Source organism: Chanodichthys erythropterus, chromosome 11 (assembly GCF_024489055.1).
Source record: "Chanodichthys erythropterus isolate Z2021 chromosome 11, ASM2448905v1, whole genome shotgun sequence".
In the NCBI taxonomy this organism is placed as follows: Eukaryota; Metazoa; Chordata; class Actinopteri; order Cypriniformes; family Xenocyprididae; genus Chanodichthys; species Chanodichthys erythropterus.
The window spans coordinates 11,350,968-11,374,351 of NC_090231.1; the positions used below are offsets into that span (position 1 = coordinate 11,350,968).

A 23,384-nucleotide genomic window follows, 5' to 3' on the forward strand; every position below is an offset into this window, starting at 1 on the left:
TGGGACTTCATACCTTTATAATAGAGATCGCGAGATGAAACCAATCGGTGGCACTTGGGTAAAATATAAATGTCCATTGCAAAACAAAAAAAAACATTTCACATTTCTTCTGAATGATCTGCTCTCTGTCATCGTTCTTCAAGAAAGGATGCAATCTGAACAGCGATCGTATCTAACAAACAAATGAGCCTGTGTCCAAAGTATATTTTTTTCAAAATAGTGCAGCAGTTTTAGTTATAATATCCAAGCAGTGCTGTCAGAGTTGTATATCCTCCTGGTATTGTCATTGTAGTAAATCTCGCAATCAAAACTTTCAGCCAATGCCATGATCCAGCAATGTGTGTTCTGTGTCTCTTCCCCATGCATGCACACAGACACATCAGTATCGAATATTATGCAGCAAGCCATATTTTATAATTGTATAAAATAATCGAGAAAAAAAGCACAAAAACGGCTGAGATGCCAAATTCAGCGGCAGCTGAGGTAACATGACGGCTCACAGACAGCAGCAATCTACCTGTCACTCAAGTGACCACGTCCTTAATTATGCAGAACTTTAAGGCTTAGTATAATTTAAACGGGTAAGTTATAAAAAAATTCACCCCCCTCAGTTGTCATGAAGGGCAAAAATAGCAATATATACCCAAAACCACAATTTGAACCAACTTGTAAACATGTTTTTTTTTGCTATAAACTTGGCCAATTTAACATGGGACTCTATGAGATTCTGCTCTCTTTTGGAGCCTGTCCCTAGCGGGCAGTCGATGAATCGCAGTTTAAGTTACTTCCGTATTGGCTTCACGAGAGAAAGGGGGAGGTTGCCGCTTGGAAATAACACAGGAATTGAAAATTAATAATTATTTATTTATCTTCAATCTCCCCTCGAAGCTTAGACAGTCCTCAGAGAAGCTGTCAATCAACTGTGAACCACGACGACACGCCCCGTTTTCTATAGCACCAAATTGCTAGCTAAAATCAAACTTATCACAAAAACGAACAATTGAATATATATCAGCGTGATAACAATTACATTAAATGACCAAAACCATCTTTCGGAAAATTTTATTTGAAGAATAATTTATTTTTATGTTTTAACCTAAGTCTCATTCGTCTACATTGAGCGGGCGGGATTTATGACCTGTACTGCATCCAGCCTCCAGGAGGCGATCAAAGAGCCCACAGCTTCACTTTTCAGGACGTATGAGGCACAGCCGGTTTTGAGTCATTCCTTAACCGACCCATACGCTATTTCTGACATTTCTATCACTATGTTTTTGTTACTGTTTCTTGAGGATCTGTGGTGTGTTATTATTTTATAAATAAATAAAGCCCTGTTATGAATAAAATATTGATTAATCAGAATGCATTGGTTTAGCGTATGGGTCTGTCACATGATTAAGGAACGACTCAAAACCTGAAAGACTCATGAAATTAACTAATCATTTGAATCAACAGGGCTGCGTTCAGCCCCGACAAAGAGTTGCAAAACACCCTGTTCTGATGACGCAGGAGTTGCGACTATGGCAGCTGAGAAGGCCATTCTTTGTGTTCTTTTTGAATAATTTTCGAAGCTTGATGAAGTCGGTATAAATACGTGCTTAATACTACAAAATACACTCGATGTTACAGTCACTGCCCTTGCCGTCCAGAATAAAAGAGAACATCCCAATCGAGTGAAGGGATTTGTGGAAACTTCTATTATTGTTATACAACATTTGACTTGCATTTCATGATGAAAAGACAAACATTTCAGGTGAAGGATAATCCACTTCTTACCTCCGTGACTGTGTTGATCTTTATTATTTTTATTGCTTGTATTAGGCTTATCAATATTGCTGATCACTGTTGTTGTGCTATATGATATTGTAATATTTACCAACTATTCTCCTCTGATTATAGAAAAGTTTACTAAAGTGTCACATCACAATACAATAGCAAAATATATAAGTATAGTATTTTTATGTTACATTAATACCCATTGTGTGAGCTGTCTCTTTAATACCGCGCGGTTTATATACATCTTGCCACTGATTGGGCTGACATTTCTGACACACCCACCAAACGAGAAAACGTATCTCAAACCCGTTGCACACCGTTGCAGACCGTTTCCAGAAAACATGTCGTTCAACCCGGAAAACGTAGCAAAACGTTGCGCACCGGTTTGAGCTTGAACGTGACCCAGGTGAACTGCTACTAGCAGTACAAAACCTATAGAATATTGCGCATGCGCGACTGAACGAATCACCCCCGAGACGACTCGTTCTTCCCGAGTCACATTAAAGATTCGTTCAAAATGAACAAATCGTTCAAGAACGACACATCACTAATGCACAGGGAGATTTCATGGAGTGGAAGAGATAGGTGGGAAAGAGCAGCTGTCATTCAGACCCATGAACAAACACACATAATCGTACCATACCCGCGTGACATTTTATAGCTAATACTACATATTATTTTCATTTTAAATGGCATTGTTTAAAGCTAATCTACATTATTCCAGTCATATTCAGAGGTTATATGCTTAAATGTCGTCAATTTATCGTTTTGTGTGCGGAAGAACTGCTGTCTTGGCACTCAGTCAGATCGGTCCGTGTACGTTTTGATAGTTTGTTTTCCAATTTGAAATGAAATAGGCAGAAACGAGAAAACGGTCGTTTCCCGTTTTTTCGTTTGTTAAAAAAACCGGGAAAACGAGATTTTGACTCGATTTTCGTTTTTTCGGGTCACGGATAGAAAACGGAAACACGACTTCAAAACTCGTTTTCCACATGTGGGCGGTCATTACACGCCCCTTTCAGCCGATTGGTCAATCAAATCTGAGCCATTGACGTCATCTTCAGTTCGTTCAACAAAATAACAGTCCTCTGCCGCTATATCAGTAGATGTCATAAATCGGCTTTCTTCTGTGCAACCTAACGCGTATTTCACAGAAATATTTATTTCAGAAATGTTAATCAGCACACAGACTGTTGTAATGCTGTTTGTAGTTTAATATGCATAGTGAAACTGCGCTACCCACACAGAGGAGCGGATGAAAAGCACAGATTAAAAAAACAAAAAACAAACAAAACAAAACAAAAAAAAAACTACAGTTTTTATTTTATTCTATTTTGAATAAATAGAATAAATCACAATAAATAAGTAGTGTAAGCAATTTTGAAAAACGAACAATAGCTCATCTCTCTTTTTTTATTTATTTTATATAGCCTAACATTGCCTGCTGAATATAGGCTAATGTTAATAACCCTTTGGTTAAAAGATTGAGGGAATAGCCTGTAAAGATCAAACATTAAAGATCAAAATTACAGCTACATAGCTATTTTAGCTATGACAAAAATAATATATAAATGTAAAGCCAAAACGAATTAATTTAAAGCTGAACTGAAACAGAAACCGGCGTTAACTACCTCTCTAATTTGACACAAATCCAAATGTTTCAATATTCACGATTTGGAGGCTAAACTATATTTATTATTTAAACGCTTTTATTGTAGCCTACACAGACTACTTAAAATGAGCAGTATAACTTTTTATATATTTGGTTGAATGTATGTTATTTTGACAGTTAACAGGCTGTGATGTCAAGTTACTAAAACTGATGTTGTGTGAGCGCGTGAGGCGCCGACGCGTTCACTTGAATTTTCTTATAAAAGCGGAAACAACTTAAAATACTCAGACATTTATGGTCAAATATATGTAACACCATTCGAATCTGTGAAGGGTTAAATAGGCCTATTATTTTGTACGCTCACAATAAAAACAAAACATTGCTCGTAAACAAAGAAATGTTCTGCCGTCTCTGTTTCCTTTCTGTGAACTTCTCAAAAATGAACCGACACTCATATTGTCGCATTTTTTCCCCTTTCATTTTGGTAATATGTTAATTACTTAAGTGAAATAAATTTCGCGCACAGACATAGGCTATTTATTCCTTTTATATAATTGAATCCTTTGTTCTCCGTTCACAGAAGCGCTGCAGGTGCGTGATGATGATGAATCCTCATTTTTTGTTGTTTATTCTGCTATTTGTTCATGTAGGCTAAAACTAAACTGATTTGTTTAATGATTCACAGACATTTATCAATTCTACTTTCGTTTAATTCCAATTTAATATAATCTTGTCGGTTAATGAAACGATGATCGCACCAGTTGAAAGTCAGGGGGGAAAACAGAAATTATATTGACAAGGCAACAATAATTTTCGTTTAGTTTAAGTTTTTCAAAACATCCACAGAACTGCATACAGTAAATTTTCCCGCTGTTTTAGCCACGAATATTTACAAAATAAAATAATTACAAAGATGATAAAAGATAATAAAATAATTACATAGATAATAAAAGTTAAAAAATGTTTAATATACGAGAGTTTTTGTTTTGCTGTTGTCCACTAAAGCAATTGACGCAGAATCGCCAATAGCCGTTAAATCGAAATTGAAAGTAAAATGTTCAGGGCCATTTATAGCTAATTCATTCAAAAGCGAAGGAAAGACAGAAAAAGTGAGGATAGCAAGTAAACTGTGACATATAATAATGTTCACTGTGTTCATAAAAGTGTTTAATTTAAGAGATAAAATCTGTATGGCCATTTATAAGCTAAGGAAAACTAAAAAGCCCCCCGATGGTGATACCGTTATTAGGTGTTGCCACCTAGTGGATAGCCTATTTTCTAATATGACTGCATAGTCTACTGCAAGGAATGCGTCTGCTAAATGATTGAATTTAAATGTATAAAATGTAAACAAAACATTAAAATAAGAAAAAAAAAAAAAATGAGTGCGGTAGCCACTGATCTATAATAGAGAATAGTCTATCATTATGTATAGCCTATTGATCGGTGGTAGTAGCCCAAAGGATGTCATGCGCTTGGTAACAGATGTAGAGGCATTTACATTTTAAAAACACAATGCCAGCTTAAAAACAGACTTAATTAAATTTACTGTAGGTTTTTTAAACTTTTTTTTATCTGTGCAAACATATTTCTGTGAAATACGCGTTAGGTTGCACAGAAGAAAGCCGATTTATGACATCTACTGATATAGCGGCAGAGGACTGTTATTTTGTTGAACGAACTGAAGATGACGTCACTGGCTCAGATTTGATTGACCAATCGGCTGAAAGGGGCGTGTAATGACCGCCCACATGTGGAAAACGAGTTTTGAAGTCGTGTTTCCGTTTTCTCTCCGTGACCCGAAAAAACGAAAATCGAGTCAAAATCTCGTTTTTCCGTTTTTTTTAACAAACGAAAAAACGGGAAACGACCGTTTTCTCGTTTCTGCGTATTTCATTTCAAATTGGAAAACAAACTATCAAAACGTACACGGACCCAGGTCCTTTCTACAGTGTTAACAAAACAATAGATGAATAGTACTAGACAAGTACATGGACTCTATATTTAGAAAAAATAAAAAATAGACTGGCAGAAAGTCAATTAAACGGGCATAGAATAGCATTCACAAATTCTGCATGTTCACATGTATATGACAGTGTGTATTATGATTGACCATGATGCATTCACACAGTAAAATACAAAATAATGTTTGATCCAGATTCACAGGCAAAATGCAAATATATGCATGTAATTCCACACTCTTAATACACACACACACACACAAATCTGCTCTTTTTTTAAGCTAACTAAAAACGTTTAGTTCTTTTGATACTTGATACAGTCATGCAAATAATTTACTTAAATAAAAAAATACACCAAATATTACAATAAATATAGAACATGTCAAAAGAGTGGCTGTTGTAACCCTGTATTCTTGCTTTTCCTTACAGCTTCCCTTTGCCTGTGTTTTCCTTCATCATCCTCCCACTGCATCAAAAGGGCTGGAGTTAAGATGGCTGACACAGCGGGCTGTCATTTTAAATGAGCACTAAGTAAATTACTCTCCCTCCATTATCGTAATGAGAAGCCTTTCCCATCGAGAGAGGGAGACAGCAAGGGGAAAAAATGATATTGACCCTTTGGCACACAGACAACATTAGTCTTACTCACCAAGCCCTCTTCCTCCATCGAAGATAAAACACTCAAACAAACAATGCCCGTATGAAATTTGAACTAAGAAGAGGTGAAATAGATGAGCTGTATTCCACATACAGACATTTATACTGACCTATGTAGTTGGTATATGGTAAACAACAGACTTTCTCTCTCATACACACACACAAGAAGAGTCATGCTGTGTGCACTAGAACACATGCACTGAAATAAAAAAAAAGGTTTTAAATTTTAACACACACAGACTCACCCACACAGAAACATTTCCGTTCAGTTAGAAATACATGAAATTAAATGGCTCCTGATTCTTGCATGAAGTGTTAGTATATTGAATTGGACCACAGTCACAAAGCAGAGACAGCAGACAAATTCACACGATAAGGGATAAAGCAGCACATGAAATACTGAGTAGATGTGGTAGATACAGTATGGAGATAAATGTATGGTGAATCAGCCAGTATAATTTAAGCCGATAAGAACACAGGATAAATACAAGTAAATTATATAAAAAAAAGTGGGATCCTGAGGACCAGTGTAAATGAGGGTTTCTAGGTTTCAGTGGAACGGACATGCACGCCCACTGTTCAGAGGTAATATATATCTATAACATTTTTTTCTAATAACATACATTTCATGACCGTAGCACTTGATAATCTCTAACAGCATCTTAAATTCTCCTCCTCTCCTTTATATATATGTGTATGTGTATATTATATGTGTATGTCACATAATATAATCGAGTGATAAGTATAATATTCTATACAGGGAGGAATAAAACTCTGCACTAAAGTGCAACATTCAAATTCATTCTCATGCCTACTCTCAGACAGTAATCATCGAAACAGCTTTGGCAACCTTTGCTGTTCCGTAAAGAGATTATTAAGGGTTATGGTCATCAGTTTTCCCTATCTTTGATCTGCACTTTCTTACATTTACATCAGATTTATCTAGAGGTCTGTGCAGCGCTCCTGCTTGCTGTAATGGTCGAACTGGCTCTTCCAGTGCATCATGTAAGAGCTCCAGCGATTGAACTCCACTTTCCACTGTCGTTCAACATCATCAATGTTGTCTGGATAAGAAATATGAAAATAAATGAGGAAAACAACAACAACATGAGCTTTGATAGAAAGGCAAGAGAAAAAAGTTGAAGGAAGAATGATTTTAAGAATGGCAACATTTCTGTACAGAGAGCTGTAAAAATGAAGTAATCTATTATACTACTCAGTAGTACCACATCACTATAAAGATTCCACCCATTTAACAGAGCATTTGCCAACAGCCCCCACAGGAGAATTTATAATTTATGATTTAAAGTGACTATACACAGGCCTGCATGATCCTCCCTGCCCCCACCCAAAAGAGCAAGTGTTTAATTGCTATTTACTCTGGTAATAGTTGGCACAGGACATTTGTTTATATTCTGAGCACAACAGATACACTTGCACAGACAAGGCATTTCCTTGAGAAATAAAGTGGATAGTTTATATTATGGCTGTACTTTGTTCTTTCAAACTCTTTTGCCCACAGAACCAAATAAAAATAAAACAAACAAAATGTATACTCCTGAAAACAAGAAAACTACACATATATTCTCACTTTTAATTTATGAAAATCATAATTACATTGTTCTGTTATTTCGGACTTCAAATATGTTCAAACAAATGAAAAAAAAGTAAGACAGAGTGAAGCTAATATGTTTTCTTTTGTAAGATGATTTAATCTTACTATTATGTAGACTCACTCTCCTAAACAACAATAAATTCCACTGACCGATTACATAAAACACAAGCCTGCAGTTTCTCATCTTCAAAATAAACTCTAAGAAAATGACCTACAGTATCTCTGTAGTTCCTCTATGTGCGTGTTAATAGATATAAGATGATGTAAACGCATGACCGAGGAATATACTGGTTGGGTTTGTTACCTGTGATGTTAAGTAGGCGAGGCAGGAAGCGGTTCCACAGAGCACAAACCTGTGTTCTTAGACCTTTGTGCACCTTTAGTGGCTCTGTGTTCAAGCCCACATGCTTTTGCTCAGTAGATGTAAATTGAGGCCACTGCTTCGACTTTCGACTGTCTAAGGTGCCATCTGCGTTAATGTTGGGATTACTTCATAGAGACAGAAAAAAGAAGGTATAGGGAGTTAACCTTCCAGGCAACAATACAGAGCATTCCACAACTATTATTTAAATCAAACCTTTCCTGAAAAAGCATGATGACAAATCTTTTATGGGCAATCTTTTGCCACCTCTTACCCGGTGCGAGCGAAGTTGGCCCAGTATCTCATTATTCGTCGACTGAGTTTCTCTTCATTTGGTGTGTAATTGAGTTGTTTTTCTAATGGCAGGCCAAACACAAACTCAATTTCATAACCATGGATTACGCCCATCCACTCAGGCCAGACCAGATTTGAGGCTCGATGGTCAAACAGGTAAAGGTACACAGCACCTAAGGACAAAAAGAAGAGGTACAGACTGAGAAAAACTGTTATTGCACGATTTCATATTAAAGATACTCTGTTAATGTCCATTTTGCTATCTTTATCCCGTCTGTCTTGGATTTTAAACTGACATTTGTCGGCAAGGATTAAGTTTTTTGAATGTTGACACCTGTTTTACACTGTTTATTCTTTACCACTATTATGACCTTACCATGTGAGCTGCCACTATTGTAGCCTGCTGATCCTGAGTTTCCCCAGCCTGGTGTCCCTGGAGCTGCAGCTCCTGGCTGGGCATGGAGGGCAGCGTGCTGGGCATAAGACTTCGCAAAGTGCTGCAAAGGACAGATGACATTTTGATCTCCTACAATATCGTCCATGGCATCTCGATTCTTCTGGGGGTTGTTCTCATCCAGCCAGTCAGTGTACTGAAGGATAACTGCCTCCAAGCCAATCTCATTAGCATGAGGAATGGCCATCTTCACACCTTCAAGGAAGTCTTCTCGAGATATCAAACTGTCATTGTCTTTACTAAATCCTGGTGCACCGTAAAGCAAGAAGTAAGATCCCTCATTCTGATTTACACCCATCAAGATCTGAGTGTATTTAAAGTTCCCCGAGCTAAGCATGGCATCTGGGGTGTCGGGAAGGAAAATGCCGTCTATGACAGGGACAAAGGAAAAGCGGAACAAGCTGCTGTAGGGGAGCACTTGCCACTCCTGATCAATTAGTTCCTGTGGATGTTTGTTCCTCAGACAGTTAACCAGCTCAGTATCGTTACCCTCACTGCAGCCAACGAGTTTGCCTAAAGAGGTGGCCCTCCGACGGGCCTCATCAAAGCTAACAGTAGCCCAGGGGGTATTAGGAACACCGCTCTGCATTATGGCACGTGTGAAGAACGGGCGGCTGTCTGGTGACAGAACATGCATGCCAACTGATGCTCCCCCAGCACTGTCTCCAAAAATGGTGACCTGTTTTGGGTTACCGCCGAAGAAGTGGATATTTTCTTGGACCCATTGTAAGGCCATCCTCTGGTCAAGGAGACCCACATTCCCTGGTGCTTCTGATGAGCCATTGAGGGCAAGGAATCCAAAAGCTCCAACACGATAGTTCATAGACACAACCACTACCTTTTCAGAGTGTGCCAAGTACCGGCCATCATGGACGTCAAGAGAGGAAGAGCCACTATAGAAGCCTCCACCGTATATCCAGACCATTACTGTGAGGTTCTGTGGCCTAGGGGTAGGAGGTACCCACACATTAAGGTACAGGCAGTCCTCACTCATCTTTCTGTTGGGGTTCCACATCTCGATACCTGGAAAGCCTGGGTAAGAGGTGTCTACGAACTGAAAGCAGGCATTTGGGTAGTCTCTAGCCTCAAAGACACCATTCCAGGGCTTTTTGGGCTCTGCTTTCTTGAAACGCCTCTTCCCCAGCGGAGGTTCAGCGTATGGGATGCCCAAGAAAGCAATCACATGACTCCAGTCTGGAACAGGCAAGCGTACACCCTGCACACGGCCCAACCTTGTTGCTACTACGAGGTCAGATTCACTCTGTGCAAGACAGCAGTTGAAGAGGTACATGAGGAGCACAGCAGGCAGAAGGAAAATGTCTGAGGTCTTCATGGTGATTTTCTTTTGTTGGCTGGGAAACTACTGTGATCTCACTGTTTTGAGCCAAGGTCAGTATGACCTGTGAAAGACAAAAGTTACAAAACTGAGGCAACAAAATAGATTTGTGATCGATTCAGTTTCATTCTATGCATGTGAATGTAGAAGACCAGAAACACAAGCTCATTCAAAGAAATGTTCCCAAAGTATAAATTGCAATACCTACGAATTTTGCATAGCAAAAAAATTACTGATTTATTGATGGAATTCAATGTGTATTTAAAATTTGCATGCTCTAAGCCTAGTGTGACCGGAAGAACATTGACAGCGATTTCCAGGCCAAACGGGCTACAACAGTACAAACAAAAACGGACTGACGTGTATAGATATTCGGAGTGTGCTTTAGTTAGGTTTCATGCTCATTTTCATGTTCATTTCCTGTGAGGTGAATGTTTATGTTTTACATGTTGCCTAGTTGCTATGCTGAATGGATTAGTTCTGGGGTCACCGTTAGGGATAAGAGCACATGAATTTGACTGCAGCTGTGTGAGTGTCTGTTTAAAGGTGCCCCAGAACCAGTTTTAATAAGATGTAATATAAGTCTATGGTGTCCCCTGAACATGTCTGTGAAGTTTCAGCTCAAAATACCCCATAGATTTTTTTTTAATTAATTTCTTTAACTGCCTATTTTGAGCCATAATTATATATGCACCGATTCAGTCGGCGGCCCCTTTAAATCTCGCGCTCCCCCGTCCCGAGCTCCCGACTGCCTTAACCAGCATAAACAAAGTTTACACAGCTAATATAACCCTCAAAATGGATCTTTACAAAGTGTTCGTCATTCATGCTGCATGCATGCATCGATTCCTGTAAGTATATTATTTATTTGGATGTTTACATTTGATTCTGAATGAGTTTGAGCCTGTGCTCTGTGGCTAAAGTTAACAGGCTAAAGTTAACATTACACACTGTTGGAGAGATTTATAAAGAATGAAGTTGTGTTTATGAATTATACAGTCTGCAAGTGTTTAATAATGAAAATAGCGACGGCTCTTGTCTCCGTGAATACAGTAAGAAACGATGGTAACTTTAACCACATTTAACAGTACATTAGCAACATGCTAACGAAACATTTAGAAAGACAATTTACAAACATCACTAAAAATATCATGATAGTCAGTTACTATTGCTCTATCTGCCATTTTTCGCTATTGTCCTTGCTTGCTTACCTAGTCTGATGATTCAGCTGTGCACATCCAGACGTTTTGCCCTTGTGTAATGCCTTGAACATGGGCTGGCGTATGCAGATATTGGGGGCGTACATATTAATGATCCCGACTGTTATGTAACAGTCGGTGTTATGTTGAGATTCGCCTGTTTTTTGGAGGTCTTTTAAACAAATGAGATTTAAATAAGAAGGAGGAAACAATGGTGTTTGAGACTCACTGTATGTCATTTCCATGTACTGAACTCTGAGGTAAATTAATTCAATGGCACCTTTAAACAAAGCTATTTCTGTTCCGCCTGCCTCCTTTGTCTTTGTGGGGTTCTATTTTTGAGGGTGTTACTTCTCTCTATCAGTCCTTCTGACTCTTTCTATCCAACCCTTTCTCTTTTATATGCATGCAACACAAAGCATCACTTAATGTGATTTCAGCAACCCAGCTTTTACATAATAAAAGACAGTTTTCCAGAAACATCATTCATCATTCACTCATGTTGTACTTACTTTCTGCTATGTAAAACACACAAAATATATATTTTGAAAACACTGTTTTTTCCCAATACAATAATCTTTGACTTCCATTCTATGGAAAAACATTTGAAACATTCCTACACATATTGTCTTTTGTCTTATGAGGAAGAATGAAATACAGGCTTCCAAAAGCACCATCCATGGATTATTAGGATAAAAGATATCATAATAAGGAATTGGTGCCAAATGCATTAAACTGGACTGCTCATTACATAATATATTGGCTGTTTCAGAGAAACCGATCTTAAAATAACAAGCAAGATTATATTGGAATCAATAGTGAAAAGAGGCATGGGGGACTGCAATGCAATTTATCAGTCACAGCATCTCAATGGATTTATTATTATCTTAAAAGATCGCTGCATACCAGAAATGGGGTGGCAAGGGTAGCTATAAGTGGGGATTCTTTCCACAGCAATAACGGACGGGTTAAATATAACTATAGTGATATATATCTGTATTATGTCATATGCGTTGCCTTAATAAAAATGTTCATAAACTTCAGCATTGCGTGATACTACTTCAAAGTGATTTCCATCATTTTGATAGAAAATAAGTTGTATTTACCTGTGAAAACAAACCTGGAAAGAGAGGCTTTGAGGAGAAAAACGAGAGATTCTTTGTGCATTCCAGTGAATTATTAATGGGATATATCATTTATATCGGTATATCAATTCAGTCAGGACCACTTAAGTCAAAAATTACAAGAGACAAAATTTAGTCAATTTTTTTATTGGCATATTTGCTAAAGTTACAATTTGGCGGTATGACTCTGTTCTAAATTCCCCGTCCTTTCATGAGCTCAATGAAAGCCAAGACCGGGAACAGCAGCAGCTTCTGGGGACAACCTCCCATTTTTTAACTGGGAATGCAGCAGAAAATCCCCCTATTGAGAACAGAGCATGCATCAATGACAACAGAATGACACAAGATTAAGGAGGAGCTGGGGAGGAGGTGGGTTGCAAGCAGCGTGCAGTGGAAGCAGCCAAGCAGGCAGAGAGACGGAAGCTGCGTTTAAGAAATGCACTTTATTTTAGAGTTGCCAATGGAGTCCATAGAAATTTGATCAGCTGATATGGGTGGGGTTGGAATTTGAGAATCAGCTGATAGCGGAGCTTGACTACGAGGCCTGCCTGAACTAACGCTGTCGCTTCATTTATATCGGAAGAACAGACCACACATGTGCAGTATATTGTCCTTTTCCATACTATTACGCATATAGCGGTATGCAAAGGGGCAAAAGAAAATAATCACGAGGATAGAAAGCAGCGACTGAAAAGAGCTTTTGCATAGATTCTTATTATATCATGTTATGTTAAAATACCAAACATTGGGCTATGTTATTCTCATGATGTCTGAAAATAAATCATGAAAGAAACATTGACAGCTCATTCAGTCAAACTGACGGATAAGCTTTATTTGTAGAGAAACCTTATGATTTGAAACGATGTGTTTCAGTCTTTTTGAATGGAAGTTCCCCAAACCGGAAGTGCAACCCATAATTCGAAACGCAGTAGGCTAGTCAGAAATAAGGTCAATAACAAGATTCTGTCCAAATGTAAACCTATTAAACGAAAGGAAAAACAATGGTTTATAAATTAAAGTATTTTTTCAAGATATTTTAATGTTTGCTGCATGGTTAAAAATACCGATACTATTCCTGAGAGTAAAAAAGATAATTCGCATAGGCCTATAAGTCGCATTTTATTCTTAGGCTAGCCTACATTCAAAATAATGATAATCAAGTCATCGTAAATAAAGTAAATATAATATAAAAGTAAAATGTTTACAAATAGCCTAGCCTACATAGCTTTGTTTATAATGTTTGTAAACATTAACTATGAACAAAACTGTCCTATATTATTTTACCAATCCACTTAGCCTATAATCCACAACAAAACCTCTAAACAGTTGGTCTATTCAGGCTATATAAACGTCAAGCCAAACGAATAAAAAAAAAAATCTATTTTCTTTTTAACGCCATTCCAGCTTCTATTGCTCAAGGCGTGAAACAGGTTTATTTATTGGAAATAAAACTAAATAAGACTGAGGCCAAACGACTTAATTTAAAGTTATCCTACCTTTCTTATTCGGCACGATTGTGACAAACAAACTGTTTTCATTTTCAAGACGAATGCTAAACTATTATTTATTATGAGCTTTGTACTTCACTCGCATTATCGACGTAAAACATCAGTCAGGCGGTGGTCACTTGTGGTAAACGGCAGATTGTATTACAGAATTGAATTGAGCAGTGTAACGTTTGGTTGATTGTATTTTATTTTAATAAGCTGCGATATCAAGTAAGCAATGCAAGAATTAGTGTGCGCACGCGTGAGGCGCCGGCGCGACCACTGGATTTGTTTTCCTTCTATAAGGAATTTGTTGGATTTGTTTTCCTTCTCCGTAATTTATGGACATGATACAGGTAAAAGCAAGACATAATTCATACATTTACAAAAGACACTCAAATAACGAAAACAAGTAGAATATCTGTTTCCTTTTAATCTTTGGAGTGCGCCACAAATAACCACTTTCGTTTTGTTAAACTGTAGACCCATTTTTTTTTTAGCCTAAATATTCCCTTTTATTGTATAGTGTTATGTAGGTAGGCCTAGTTTTCTCCGTTCACAGAAGCGCTGCAGATGCATGATGTGATGCAATTTTCGGTGGTTTCAAAACGCACAACAAGCTGCATATTACTTGACATTCATTTTCACTTAAATGTAGGCCTAATACTTGACAGTTGGTGAAATTATCATCGGAAAAACTAATGCCAGGGCATTGCCATTGTGACATACCTAACCTATGATGATGACTTGACAGCCTGGCTGAGCGCGTCAGCGCGGGCATTTCACTTAGAGCCTGACTGAGTGCGGGCATTTTCACTCGTTAGATGTGTCAGCATCACATTTGCATAGGCTGTACTATTTAAATTAACTGGTTGACTGGTTTAAATTGACGGTTCAGAGCCCTAATCGGGTGGGATAGGCAGAGGGGGAGAGGCTGCCGGGAACTATGAAGTTTTCAGCTTGGGATTACACATTGTTGTGCACACCATCATGTCATTAAACACACAGCTTTCTTTCTCTATATAACTTTCCACAAGTCTTTCCTATGAGGAAGAATGATGGTCTGTCTTTTTCAATTTAACGGGAAACATTTTTTATGTGCTAACCCATTAAGCACATAAGCCTATTTGTCCTTTTCTCATTCTTTGTATTTGTCACAATCACTGCCAGCAAACTTTAATCTATCTATCGGTTTAACTCGGTTACCTTGGAAATTAAGAGCCCATACTACTCACTGCATCCTCACGTATTTGTATGGTCGGCCTGTATACTTGGTTTCACCATTTTTTTCCCTATCTCTGTGACTGTTGCTTACTTTTTGTGTTAATGAAGAGGTTAATTAACCCTTTAAAATGCTCAAAAAAGAGCCATTAATCAATTTTTAATCAATTACAACCACAATATTTTAAGCTTTGAAACAATCCCCCAGTTGATGATGTAGTGTGCATGCTACAATAGATTCTTAACCTTCTCTGAGGCAGTTGTACGACTATAACTTTTCCTAGCGGAGCACAGCTTCTGAAGTCTGTAAGAAAAAATGATGAGGACGTTGAAAATCTCGATGAAGAAGTTTATTGCAGCGTAGCAGTGACAAAGTACACGTAGCACCTTGGGTTCATCGGAGTCGGTATGAACCCAGAACATCCAAATCTCAAACCTTTTATCCTGTTTTGCAGTTTACTACTCTAAATGTAAATGTAGTTTCTCATGTTTCTTATGCAGCTGTGGTCTGTATGTTAATGAAGTTGTGACACCTCATTGTCTGAGATAGTTCTCTGTGTCCCACACCCATTCCTATTCTACAATTGATTACCATTTGCTCAGCATTTGATCAACCAAATAGTACATAAACAATATACCATTTGACTTTCTTCTTCTCTATGATAATTAAGCCATTTTGGGGATGAGCTCATTCTAAAATATACTTTGGAGTGGAATCTCGGTCAAGGCAGACTACAATTTCTTACAGTCCCCCCTTTGATGTTCTTGGCCCAAAAGAAGCATCACAACCACTCTGTTTTTACAGATTACACCTCCCGTTCTCTATTGGGCAGGTGCCCAGTGGCAGTGAAGCCCTGCCTTAAGCGGGTCACACACCGGACGCGAAGCTCGGCGCCGCGCAGCGTCGCGTCTCTAACAACTCACAGTTATCGCACACCGGCCATGCACATTATATACGTGCGAGCTCAATTTTGACTCGACTCCTGATAGAAGAGCTGCACAATGGGAGTTTTTTACATCAACAGGGAAACGTTACATGCCTATGCTTTAATATTTCACACTGAGGTTAGTGTACACGGAAAAATGGCACAACAAAGCAAAAGGAAAGAAAATGCTACGTTTATTATACATTTTTAGACTTTATTCAAGCTGTTAAACTAAGAATGTGAAACTGATGTATCTTGCAGCACAGGGTGAAGTCAGTATGTACATTAACGATGATTTGAGAGAAATATAATATACATTTAATGTAAAACAATGTACATGGCGCTCTGTGGCACGGCAGGATTTTAAACAACTTCCTGAGTCGTTGCTGGGCGTCGCAGACAGGCGCAGAATGTCGCCGCCGGTGTGCGTACTCTCATAGAAAACAATGCATTCGAATTTTAAAGACGTGGCGCGGCGCTGAGCTTCGCGTCCGGTGTGCGACCCCCTTTAGGTTGTCCTCCGCTGGCCAAAGGAGAATCTTACCCATCATTGGGTCATCACCTCATGCACACTGGTTACAAATTGTTTAGTTTTGATTAACTCTAATCAAAAGTCAATAGACAATATAATGTGTATGTGTGCGCGCATGCTTTTTCATTTTGTCATGTGTATCGTGTCCATTTTCTCAGTGTGGACATCCTTTATCCACTTGTGTGCATCCAATAGACAATAATATATCTAATGCAAATATATATATATATATATATATATATATATATATATATATATATATATATATATATATATATATAATACACACACACACACACACATATATACAGTGGGTACGGAAAGTATTCAGACCCCCTATATTTTTCACTCTTTGTTATGTTGCAGCCATTTGCTAAAGAAAAACTGAAATATCACATGGTCCTAAGTATTCGGACCCTTTGCTCAGTATTTAGTAGAAGCACCCTTTTGATCTAATACAGCCATGAGTCTTTTTGGGAAAGATGCAACAAGTTTTCCACACCTGGATTTGGGGATCCTCTGCCATTCCTCCTTGCAGATCCTCTCCAGTTCTGTCAGGTTGGATGGTAAACGTTGGTGGACAGCCATTTTTAGGTCTCTCCAGAGATGCTCAATTGGGTTTAAGTGAGCACTCTGGAGAAGGTTTTCGTCCAGGATATCCCTGTACTTTACCGCATTCATCTTTCCCTCGATTGCAACCAGTTGTCCTGTCCCTGCAGCTGAAAAACACCCCCACAGCATGATGCTGCCACCACCATGCTTCACTGTTGGGACTGTATTGGACAGGTGATGAGCAGTGCCTGGTTTTCTCCACACATACCGCTTAGAATTAAGGCCAAAAAGTTCTATCTTGGTCTCATCAGACCAGAGAATCTTATTTCTCACCATCTTCAAGTCCTTCAGGTGTTTTTTTAGCAAACTCCATGCGGGCTTTCATGTGTCTTGCACTGAGGAGAGGCTTCTGTCGGGCCACTCTGCCATAAAGTCCCAACTGCTAGAGGGCTGCAGTGATGGTTGACTTTCTACAACTTTCTCCCATCTCCCCACTGCATCTCTGGAGCTCAGCCACAGTGATCTTTGGGTTCTTCTTTACCTCTCTCACCAAGGCTCTTCTCCCCTGATAGCTCAGTTTGGCCGGACAGCCAGCTCTAGGAAGGGTTCTGGTCGTCCCAAACGTCTTCCATTTAAGGATTATGGTGGCCACTGTGCTCTTAGGAACCTTAAGTGCAGCAGAATTGTTTTTGTAATCTTGGCCAGATCTGTGCCTTGCCACAATTCTGTCTCTGAGCTCTTCAGGCAGTTCCTTTGACCTCATGATTCTCATTTGCTCTGACATGCACTGTGAGCTGTAAGGTCTTATATAGACAGGTGTGTGGCTTTCCTAATCAAGTCCAATCAGTATAAGCAAACACAGCTGGACTCAAATGAAGGTGTAGAACCATCTCAAGAAGAAATGGACAGCACATGAGTTAAATATATGAGTGTCACAATACTTAGGAACATGTGATATTTCAGTTTTTCTTTTTTAATAAATCTGCAAAAATGTCAACAATTCTGTGTTTTTCTGTCAATATGGGGTGCTGTGTGTACATTAATGAGGAAAAAAAAGAACTTAAATGATTTTAGCAAATGGCTGCAATATAACAAAGAGTGAAAAATGTAAGGGGGTCTGAATACTTTCTGTACCCACTGTGTGTATATATCTCTATCTTCATTTTCAGTGAATCTGTGTATTTGTGCATTTCTTAGAGTGGGTATGTCCTTTTGCCTACTTGTTTTCCATCTAGGTGGAAGGACGTCTCCCTATAGTCTCTGAAGCTGTTTGATCTCCTCTTGTTTCCCTTATCATTGTCCATTCTTTTCCACCTGGACCATAAGTCCTTCTAGAAGAAACAGTCACTGTTGTTGTTCGAGTCTGTGTCACTACATCAGTTCCATTCATCCCATGGTGGTTCTCATGGTTTCTAGAACTGATCTTGCAGGTCTGGAAATCTCTGGGTTTCTGGATCATGGATCACTGTTCTTTTTCTTGAGAATGTGCCCTGGCTCCACTGGTTCAACTGGCCTTTTCGTTCCTCAAACGACCAGATCATCTTTCTCCAGGAGGTTACCCATTCCAGACAAACATCTCAATGCATATATCTGTAACAAGAATCAAAATGAAGAGGTTGCCCCCCCCTTACCCCCACAAGAATCTTTTCACATTCAAAAACTGTTTTCTTGAGAAAATCCCCTGTATCTACTGGTTCCACTGGCCTTCTCATCCTTCAAACGACCAGATCATCTTTCTCCAGGAGTGTACACATTTCAGACAAACTTCTCGATGCTTATATCTGAAACAATAATCAGAAAAGGTTGCCTCCCTTTCCCCCACAAGAATCTTTTCACATTTACACAGACATTTAATCTCAAAACATCAAACATCAGTAATGTCTTAAATTAATTTTTAAAATGAATGCCATTTAAAACATTTCTTATAAATTATAAAGAATCACCCCCTTTTTGATAATAAACATTCTTTTGAAAATGTGCTACTATCATAAAACAATTCTAATTAACATCATCATCAGCTTGTGACTGAGTTACAGCCATGTCGTTCATGCAGTGATGTGTCTGGCAAAGTGTGAATGTCTTCTTTATTTCCTTTCAACAGTGCCAACTGGGTCTCTAAATTGCCTATTTTCTTAAGCAAATCGTTATAGCCCACCTTTCTTTTATGTGAAAAGTGACACTCTCTTGCCTTGTGTCCTGTCATTCCACATGCAAAACAAACAACTTCCTGATTTTTTTTTTCTTTTCTGCAAACAATGCCTTGCAATGTGACCATCCCTTCCACATGCACGACAGAGAAATCTTTGAAGAGATCTCTCATTGTCTTGACAATGTCTAACGATGTGACCAGCTTTTCCACATGCAAAAGAAACAACCTCCTGATCTTCCTTTCTTTTCTCCAAAAAATGTCTAGCAATGTGACCAGCTTTTCCACATGCATAGCAAAGAATAACACCTTCTGAATTTACTCTTGCAAATCTCATTGTTCTATGATGGAAATCATCAGAAAATCTAGAACATTCTCTTCTGCCATAGGCAGCAACTGGATGTCTAGATTTGGCATCTTTCATTTGACTATTTGCATTAGCATTATTGTTGTAAAACTGTGTCATTTTAGCAATAATGTCATTATATTCAGAGAGAGGTGTCACAAACATTGACACAGCAGAATGAGTGAGTGGGTCACATTTGTTAATCAAGGCAGACTTAAAACTGACATCATTCTTAGATATCAGAATTCCCACTGAAAGTTTTAAACACCTCCAATAATCTTTCTGAAAATGCTGCTGGTGCTCCCCTTTCCTCATGTGCATCTCCGATGTTTTATCCCAATTAACTGACATCACACCTAAAACTTCAAGTAGTGCCTGTTTCCTCTCTGACTTATTAGCAGTTCTGTCCTTTACTTTCTGAGTTAAGGCTCCAGACAAAGTGTCAGGCAAGCACATTCTTAACAAAACATATGCATCACTGTCTGTAAATTGGTAAATCTCTGCATATACCTCCAAGTTTTTCAGAAAATCTAATGGATCTTGTTTAGCAGGATCAAATTTCCCAATATTCTTGATCACAGTTTCTAGTTCAGTCGGATTAAATCCTCTGACCATGGTAGCGGTCATTTGCTCTTCCCTTCCTTCAATAGCACGCACAGTTGTAGTAGTATGAACTGGTGCCATGGGAAATCTAACTGTACAGACAGTCTTGACTACTGAATGACCAAAAATCTCTTTCCCAATGTTCAGAGCTATTTTCCTGTAAATCTGGCTTTTTCTGGAACTGGGTGAGACAATGTGACACCTAACAATGTCTTACTGGTGATATTCTCAGTTATGCCATTCTTGATCATAAACTCACAAGCTGCCTTAGTTTCCTCCAAATTGTTGGCCAATTTTTCCACAGATGATTTAAGCATGTCATTGTTAGTTCTAAGAAATGCAATCTCATTCTGATCTTTTGTTCTTTTCATATCATTTCACTAGCTAGGTAATTTTTTTTACCCCAACAGCAAGTCGTTCATTTTCAGCTTTTAACTCGTCTACTTTCTTCGTAGTTACTTTGTATGAAGCAAAAACTGCTTGAAGTGCATTAGCAATTTTTCCTTCTTTGTTCTTAGGCATTTTGGGGGAATGTTTTAATTGACCCATAGCCCAATTGTATGGATCATCTGCCTTCTCTATCCCGTCAAACATTCCAGGTGAACTGTGCTTAGCTATGTATTTAATGATAATTTCTTCCATTTTCAAAACCTTACTGAACTGTAATAATTCAACAACTATTCACAATGTCTTGTTTCAATGACTATACGTTATCTAGTTGCTTTAAGATAACTGATAATGAACTCCATCGGGCCTTAAATCTCACTATTCTACATAGTTAAACATGTAATACTGTCACAGTAAGTTGGACAAAACCACATACCTAGCCACAGTAGTTCGGCTTAACAGTTTATCAAATTTGAAACAATGCCTCAGTACATTGGGCAAAACCACACTGCTTCGGGTTATTGTTTTAAATTTCACAGAATCACTGTGTTTCAGACTCCCTACACTGCACTTCAGTTATTCTTTCAAATAATGGTTATAAATAATTCTGTGACCACACTGCATTGGGTCAATTCATTTACTTTAGAATTTCATCAGAATCATAACAACTCTACACTCAGTTTCAGTTTGTTAGAAACTTACCACTTAGTTTAAACTACTTTAGAAACAACAATTGTAATACAACTCTGCCACCACACTGCGTTGGGTTGATTCAATTACTTTAGAAACTTAACAGAATTATAAGAGACCAACACCAAGTTTCACTTACTTTAGAAACTTTAAACTTAAGCACTTGGTTTCAGTTACTTTAGAAACAACAATTCCAATACAACTCTACCAACACACTGCATTGGGCTGATTCAGATCTGTTAGAACCTTAAACAAAATTGTACAGGATAAGTATTCCTTCTACTAATACTGAATAAACCAAATTCTCTTCTGTCCTTAAAATTTCCTTTCTAGATTTTTTAAACGAGGGGGATCCCTGACAAAAAACAGCATAAAAGAAAGAAAAACGCTTTTTCTTACCTTTGCCTACTTTATTGAAAATCCCTCGCTGGGTGGCTCGCCAATGTAAGAAAAAATTATGAGGACGATGAAAATCTCGATGAAGAAGTTTATTGCAGCATAGCAGTGACAAAGTACATGTAGGGTTAGGGTACACGTAGGGTGACTTTCTTCTTCTCTATGATAATTAAGCCATTTTGGGGATGAGCTCATTCTAAAATACAGTGGGTACGGAAAGTATTCAGACCCCCTTAAATTTTTCACTCTTTGTTATATTGCAGCTTATTAGATTTTGCTAAAATCATTTAAGTTCATTTTTTTCCTCCTGATCATCCTTGAGATGGTTCTACACCTTCATTTGTGTCCAGCTATGTTTGATTATACTGATTGGACTTGATTAGGAAAGCCACACACCTGTCTATATAAGACCTTACAGCTCACAGTGCATGTCAGAGCAAATGAGAATCATGAGGTCAAAGGAACTGCCTGAAGAGCTCAGAGACAGAATTGTGGCAAGGCACAGATCTGGCCAAGGTTACAAAAACAATTCTGCTGCACTTAAGGTTCCTAAGAGCACAGTGGCCACCATAATCCTTAAATGGAAGACGTTTGTGGCCTTAATTCTAAGCGGTATGTGTGGAGAAAACCAGGCACTGCTCATCACCTGTCCAATACAGTCCCAATAGTGAAGCATGGTGGTGGCCGCATCATGCTGTGGGGGTGTTTTTCAGCTGCAGGGACAGGACGACTGGTTGCAATCGAGGGAAAGATGAATGCGGCCAAGTACAGGGATATCCTGGACGAAAACCTTCTCCAGAGTGCTCAGGACCTCAGACTGGGCCGAAGGTTTACCTTCCAAAAAGACAATGACCCTAAGCACACAGCTAAAATAACGGAGGAGTGGCTTCACAACAACACTGTTCTTGAATGGCCCAGCCAGAGTCCTGACTTAAACCCAATTGAGCATCTCTGGAGAGACCTAAAAATGGCTGTCCACCAACATTTACCATCCAACCTGACAGAACTGGAGAGGATCTGCAAGGAGGAATGGCAGAGGATCCCCAAATCCAGGTGTGAAAAACTTGTTGCATCTTTCCCAAAAAGACTCATGGCTGTATTAGATCAAAAGGGTGCTTCTACTAAATACTGAGCAAAGGGTCTGAATACTTAGGACCATGTGATATTTCAGTTTTTCTTTTTTAATAAATCTGCAAAAATGTCAACAATTCTGTTTTTCTGTCAATATGGGGTGCTGTGTGTACATTAATGAGGAAAAAAATGAACTTAAATGATTTTAGCAAATGGCTGCAATATAACAAAGAATGGAAAATTTAAGGGGGTCTGAATATTTTCCGTACCCACTGTATACTTTGGAGTGGAATCTGGGTCGAGGCAGACTACAATTTCTTACAAGTCAATAAGCTTATAACTGCATCAACATCTGAGTCAGAAGTCTCTATGTTATCGTAAGACCAAGTGGGTCACTCTTGTTATTTTGAGCTATCTAACTTAAATGAATATGCCTGTGCTGTAGTTATCAGACTTTCAGAAATGTGCTCTGGTCAGGTCAAGAAAACCCTTTCTTGACCTGACCAGAGCACATTTCTGAAAGTCTGATAACTACAGCACAGGCATATTCATTTAAGTTAGATAGCTCAAAACATACTAAGGGTTTGTTGCAACTGAGTATATGCACCTGTATTTGTATTAACAACAGCTTGATTATT

At 38.5% G+C, this 23,384-nt stretch overlaps 1 protein-coding gene across 3 annotated transcripts; it reads right to left on the reverse strand.

Annotated features, from left to right (window-relative positions):
• Positions 1-5,799: 5,799 nt before the first annotated feature.
• Positions 5,800-10,221, reverse strand: LOC137030284 (acetylcholinesterase-like). Of its 3 annotated transcripts, none has more exons than XM_067400501.1 (4): positions 9,025-10,221; positions 8,257-8,449; positions 7,926-8,110; positions 5,800-7,070 (listed from the first exon to the last, which is right to left on the reverse strand). In XM_067400501.1, exons 1-4 carry the CDS (start codon positions 10,061-10,063, stop codon positions 6,949-6,951), a joined length of 1,539 nt encoding a protein of 512 aa, XP_067256602.1. In that variant the 5' UTR covers positions 10,064-10,221; the 3' UTR covers positions 5,800-6,948. The 3 variants fall into 3 exon arrangements, with proteins under 3 accessions (XP_067256602.1, XP_067256601.1, XP_067256600.1); XM_067400500.1 differs by having other exon boundaries at positions 8,257-8,451; positions 8,748-10,221; XM_067400499.1 differs by having other exon boundaries at positions 8,653-10,221.
• Positions 10,222-23,384: the final 13,163 nt, after the last annotated feature.

Excerpts from the sequence above, each read along its gene's own strand:
- LOC137030284 (XM_067400499.1), bottom strand. The coding sequence starts at position 10,063 with ATGAAGACCTCAGACATTTTCCTTCTGCCTGCTGTGCTCCTCATGTAC. Across the intron at positions 8,450-8,652 it reads CAATAGTGGCAGCTCACATG|GTGCTGTGTACCTTTACCTG; the intron begins GTAAGGTCATAA and ends TTTTGTCCTTAG. Across the intron at positions 8,111-8,256 it reads GCCAACTTCGCTCGCACCGG|TAATCCCAACATTAACGCAG; the intron begins GTAAGAGGTGGC and ends GTCTCTATGAAG.